We start from the raw sequence: 6,340 nt of genomic DNA on the forward strand, positions 1-6,340 counted from the left end.
TGGACCTGACTTGGTGTGCACAGCTAAAGAGGCACAGAGCCAGAGGATGTGCAGGCATCATCCTTGTGGACCTCTGACCACAGAGGAATGACAACAACAACAAAAAACCTTGATGTATACTGGTCAAGCTAGCGTCTCTTCCATGCTGAAGAAACACCAGCATGCAGGCTGGATAATCAAGTCTCCCTTCACAATGCTGCAGGAGTCACTAGTCACCAAGACATGAGTTATTTATCAGATCAAAATTAGCAAGAAAATCAGCTTTCATTGTGTGGTGGGAAGACTGGAAACCATTTGTCATTTTTATTCTCTTGATTATCAGAGACATATGCTTTTCAGTGACATTGAATAGTATTACCCATAAGCAGGAGACAACAGACAGACTCAGAATCAATTATACCAATTCAGAGATACATATTAGTGCCAACACTTATCCAACAGATGGAAAGTCACTGGGTAACTTACTTATCTCCTTTGCTTTTGGAGATGCCAACCAACTTCTCGATGCCGCCGGCATCCCGTAAGGCCTTGGCGTTCTCCATGTTCTTGGTGATCACTTCATGCAGGGTGCAGCAGACAGCTGTCACGGTGTCATCCGACATGGCCTTGCTCGCGGCATTGTTGCTGTTGTTCCCGCCTGGGAGCCTGTGAACTAGGTCTCGCATGGCGTATTTGCCTTTGGGAAAGAAAACGAAGGGAAGAATTGAAAAGAGCCCAAGATGGGAAGAGGAAACAGGAAAGGTGGGTACAGGGGAGGAGAAGGGAATACAAGAGGCCACATCCATGCAATATTGTTTCCTAACACTGGAAGTTCTCCACTGGGTAATTCTAGACACATATACAGAGAAAATAGTATTTCCTCAGGTGGAACACATGTGCTTTGGTGCTAGATTGCTAGATTCATGCCTCTAAGCCTCATTTTTTTTCAATCTGTAAAGCAAGACACTAATGGTACCTACCTTACAAGGTTGTTGTAAAGAATAAATGAGTAAATGTATGGAATGCATGTAACACACGGGGATTAATAAAGACATAGGACTCAATAGTTGTTAGCTGTTATTAGTTTCCTACTTGATGTTCACTTGAAGTGAAGAAAATATATGGCAATTCTAACAGACCCCTCAAAAATACCTTAATGGGAGCTATGTTGAGATCTGTACTTTCTTTTAACAAATGAGAGTCAAACGACAAATATGTGGAGAGCATGATCATATATGTGAGTGCTGAGTTTTGACACCTGTAAAGATGAGAGAAACATTGAAAGTGGGAGAGATATATAACTAGGTGTCCTTCGAACCAGGGTAAACTCATGATCTGTTTGTCTCTCTGATAGGATTTTGCTGTGTGGTTCTTCCATATAACATTTACTAATTTGGCATGTTTTTGTGTGAAAAATAATAAAATAAAATCTGACTCTGTTTCCTTAATTCACTTTATCATTATTAATCTTGCTACTCCCAATGATAAAGGTACTTATAATGACAAATTTATGGAGTACTTTTAGTTTACAAAGCACTCTAGGCATTACCAATAACCCTGCAAGACAATTAATTTATCCCACCTGCAGCTTCCAATTCTGTTCCTTTAATTTACTTCTGGAAGTAAATGAGTGCCTGTTGGCAAAGTTGGCTGTTCTTAAATTTTTTCGGACGGAATTGGCAAGTGTCCATAGTTAGAGCCCTTCCTTGTCTTCGTTCCCCCAATTAGACATATTTAGCTAGCTCCTAAAAGCTATTTAACATATTTTACCTCCATACGTACCTATAAATGATATCTTATGCTGTTTAATTTTCTGCATAGTGCCTGGCAGTAGGAAAAGGAATCCAGTGGGAGCAGGTGATGATATCTTAATTCCAGGCAGTAATAAATAAAACACAGGCCCTTGTAATTTTGTATCTGCTCTTATCCTATGTTTAGGCGGCTTATTTTAGCTTGGACAGAAAATGCTAATGTTTAAATTACTGAAATAGAAGTGTCTTCATTCACTTGATGATAGCTGAGGAAGAGTCTAACAAAAATAATTTGCCTGAAAACCCCCAAATGTAGCATATTTCTTTTCTAATGACAGCACCTAAAATAGTTTGGAGAGGATAGAAGGTACTTGGTACATGGATAGTCCTCTGAGCAACTTGCTTTATCCATTAATGATTAAATCAGACTCAACTCTGGCTAAGAGCTTACTTTTGTTAAGCCCAGCATGCTGGAGCTTCTATCAGTTCATTAACCCCCATGAACCGTTAGAACACAAATCTGAGTTCCACAGAAGTGAGAAGAAGATGGATGTGTTCTTTTTTTCCCTTTCTTCATAAGGAAAGTGATGGAGGAAGGGCAGAAGAATTGAAAAATATTTCAGTCATTGCACATAGAGGGACATTTACACCTTTGACTGAGTATGGAAGACTGGTTTGGTGACCTTGGACATTGTCAAGGTTGAAAACAAAAGTGAGGAGAAGGAGAGGGTTTGGCTGCATCATTTTTTAGTTTTCATTACTATGATATCGTTTTAAAAATTATGTCAGGTAAATATGAAGATATGATTTCATCTTCCATGGCTTCCCACCCCACGAGCCCCGAATGACATACAGGTGTCCTTGAAAGGCGCAGGTGGCAGGGACAGCCACCCTGCAGAGCAGCCTCTTCCACTCATCCCAGTGTGCTGCACAAACACTATCATTTTCCATGTGCCCCAAGATATTGAAAAGATCAAGAGTCAGTGTTATATTTAACCTATCACAACCTTACTGGTAAGGAGTCTCATTGGAATTATTTTATTTCTAATATTTCCAATCAGTTCAGTGACATTTTACCAGGCAATTGGGCATTTTTCATTTAGTCTGTTTATCAGTCTACCTGGAGGGATATATTTTACTCTACATTTTTGACCATCCAAGTGGAGAAACAAATCAAGTAAAATTATTCCATAGGGAGGAAGACCTCTGGGCAAAGTTTGTTAATCATTTTAAGGGCATACAATTTTTTTTAGCCTTTGATTATATGCAGAGAAAAGCTGTCTTCTCACTCTGAAATTTGAATCCTATCTTAGGAAATTTGGGTAGCAAGAAAAGCTTTTTAGCTCTTTCTGGTATTTAGAAACTTTGAAGCTAATTGGTGGGGGCGGGGGGAAGAAAATATAGGACATAGAATATTTACAGTGCAAGTGACCTTGTCTTGCATATTTATAACAGCAGCTCCAGGAAGAGAGAAATTAGATTGGACTGGGTTGTTATGGAACGCTTGATACAGGAGGTGGTCTTTTAGGATTTGTTTTGTAGGTCAGGGGAACAACAAAATCAAGGTGATATTTTACAAAGAGAATCCTGATGCATTAAGAAGGAAGATTTCCTCTATGGAAGACAGTACGGGGATTTCTCAAAGAACTAAAAGTAGACCTACCATTTGATCCAGCAATCCCACTACTGGGTATCTACCCAAACAAAAGAAGTCAGTTAATAAAGAAGGCACCTGCACCTGAATGTTTATGACAGCACAATTCACAACTGTGAAGATATGGAATCAACCTAAGTGCCCATCAACTGATGAATAGATAATGTGGTGTGTATATATGTGTGTATATATGTGTTTGTGTCTGTGTGTATGTACACAGACACACACACAGACACACACCACGGAGTACTGCTCAGCCAGGAATGGAATGAAATAATGTCTTTTGCAGCAATTTGGATGGAAATGGAGACTATTATTTACCCTAAGTGAAGTATCTCAGGAATGGAAAAACAAATACTGCATGTTCTCACTTATAAGTGGGAATTGAATGAGGGATATATGGTCATAAAGCGGTGCAATGGACATTGAAAACTAAGAAGGGGTGAGGTTGGGGAGGAATAAAAATCTGCTGGGTACAATGTACACTATTCTGGTGATGGGTATGTCAAAAGCCCTAACTTCAGCAGTATACAATTCATCCATGTAACAAAAACACCTGTATCCCCTGAATCTATTGAAATATAAAAGAGAAGGAAGTTTTCAAAATAGTGAAATTAGAAGTGGGAGAAACTAATAGTTTTTTTCTTGACAATAAAATTCTCTCCCTCTGAACGTTAATGAAATTATAAGCACTACAACTCAAGGGAGCCTGTGCCTATAACTGCTCCATGTCCCAGATTTTCTCTTCTACCTAAGTTTCTAGACACTTGAAAGAGCTAAAAATCTCTTCCTGCTACCGAGAAGGAGGAATTCTAGCCCCCTCTTTCCACCTCTCTGTCAGACTTTTAGGTCCTTGAAGTCTGAGATTTCTTCAGAGGTGGAAGGAGTTAACTCCCTCTTGGGGTCACAGTGGCAATAAGGAGAAGCTGCAGGGTGGGTGGTCCAAACTTTCATTTCATAGCTTAATGCCATCAAGGTGATCAAACGGTGTTCTTCTTCTTCGTTTTTTTTTTTTTTTTTGTAAGAGAAATGGATGGAGGTAGGGTTCTAGGGCTAAGAAGGGAAGTGGCTGGACCACCAGGTGGCGACTGTCTCCCTAGGAACCTGGAGGAGGAATGAACCTATTGGCAGGTCTGCACAAGCCCAGGGACACAAAGGGCACCTAAAGCTCAGCAGTGGCCTTATGGTGCACTGGGACCCTCTGCGGATGGAGAGGAGGATACAGGAGCATATGCCTCACCATGGGGCTGAGCCTGGCATGAGGCAGAGGAAGAGCCTGTCTTAGAATTAACTACCCAGGCCTGCACAGGGGCAGGCCCCAGCAACCCCTGCAGATGGATGACCACTTCCCTTTCTTCTGGATTTAATCTGGTTTAAAAAGAAGCAAAAGATGTGAAACAGAATGAAAGTCATGGAGTGATTCGTGCCAATCACACCATTCGGCAGGCAGCTGTAGTATTTCAGGACCAAGACAACCAGGACTTCTGAACACATCACATGACCCGCTATCATGGAATCACTTCTTCAAAAAGAAAAGCACGTTGCTGTCTCAGATCAAAGTAAAACAAAACACAACTCTACCACCACCACCACCACCACCTCTAACAACAAGCAGATCACTCTGTCTTGCTAAAGCTCCCAATAGAAATGAATCCTTGGGCCATTTCTTCTAAGTGACTTACTTGATCTCTAATGAAAATGACTTTAGCCCTCACTTTCAGTACTGATATGAGACAACCATTAGAGGTATTCTAACTGTGTGGAAAAACTACGTTTCCATCAATGATGGACTAACTTTGCTTTGCATTGTAACTTTGCTATCCTGTGTGTGTGTTTCCTCCAAACACCTATATTTAGTATCTGGTAAACCAGTTTTCCAAATGCAGACTGTTTTGAACAATTGGCAGGTAAAACTTATTTTCTTTTTATAATGCTTCTTTCTGGGAGTCTTCTGTTAGGAGTTGTTAGGCACCCAAGGTACCCTGATGGACTCACTCAAGGGACCTAACAAACCATGGTGCCCTAGAAAGGAACTCCTTGCAGTGCTCCTGTGCAGAGAGGAGCTGGTGGGGATTTCATGATGGGCTAGCAGAGCTTTGCCCCTGTTTCTATATTGTGTTTGTTCATGGATGTTTCTATTTCTATTTCTGGTACTGATGTGCACACTACCACTTAGTTTCCCCATTGGTGGCAGGAATATTGAGTGGTGGTTTTATGGTCTAACCACCCGTGCCCTGTAAGGCAGCAGACAACAGGAAAGTTGCTGGAGTCCCTTGAGAGTACACATCTCTTTTGATCATTGCCAGAGTCCTCTGTGGGGCTGGTCTTTGTTGTGCACCATTATAAACTCAAATGTCTCAAATTGGTTAGAGAAAAGTTTTTTGTCTTTGTTTTTAAATGGTCAGCTGAAATAGAGAACAACCCTGGATCAGGAACACTGCAACTCCTTTGTTTTTGAGATCTTAGTACCTCTTTGGCCTCCCTGTTTCTGGAGCTGCTGAAACTGACCTGTGAGTTTTTACAGAGATGCTCTGAATTTAACCTTTTCAAAGAACTTTCTTATTGTGGTAAAATACACATTACATAAAATTTACCATCTTATCTATTTTTAAGTGTATAGCTCAGTGATATTAAGTACATTCATGTTATTTTACAACCACCACCACCATCCATCTCCAGAACTCTTTTCATCTTACAAAACTGAAACTTTATACCTTTTAACTTCCCAAACCCTCTGCCCAGCCCCTGGAAACGTTTATTCTATTTTCTGTCTCTATGTATTTGACAACTCTAGGTACCTCATATAAGTGGCATCATACATTATTTGTCTTTTCGTGATTGGGTTATTTCACCTAGCATGATATCCTCAAGGTTCATCAATATTGTAGCATATGTAAGAACTTCCTTTCTTTTTAAGGCTAAATAATATTCCATTGCATGAATATGCCACATTTTA

At 40.3% G+C, this 6,340-nt stretch overlaps 1 protein-coding gene across 5 annotated transcripts in view; it reads right to left on the minus strand.

Annotated features, from left to right (window-relative positions):
- Positions 1 to 6,340, minus strand: part of CTNND2 (catenin (cadherin-associated protein), delta 2) — a 694,597-nt gene that overhangs the window by 50,425 nt on the left and 637,832 nt on the right. For all 5 annotated transcript variants that reach the window (XM_012650021.1, XM_012650019.1, XM_012650020.1 and 2 more), the window contains one exon: positions 466 to 676. In XM_012650021.1, the coding sequence (XP_012505475.1) occupies positions 466 to 676 (211 nt within the window). The remainder of the gene's footprint in view (positions 1 to 465; positions 677 to 6,340) is intronic.

Source organism: Propithecus coquereli, unplaced genomic scaffold (genome assembly GCF_000956105.1).
Source record: "Propithecus coquereli isolate 6110/MARCELLA unplaced genomic scaffold, Pcoq_1.0 Scaffold309, whole genome shotgun sequence".
Taxonomy (NCBI): domain Eukaryota; kingdom Metazoa; phylum Chordata; class Mammalia; order Primates; family Indriidae; genus Propithecus; species Propithecus coquereli.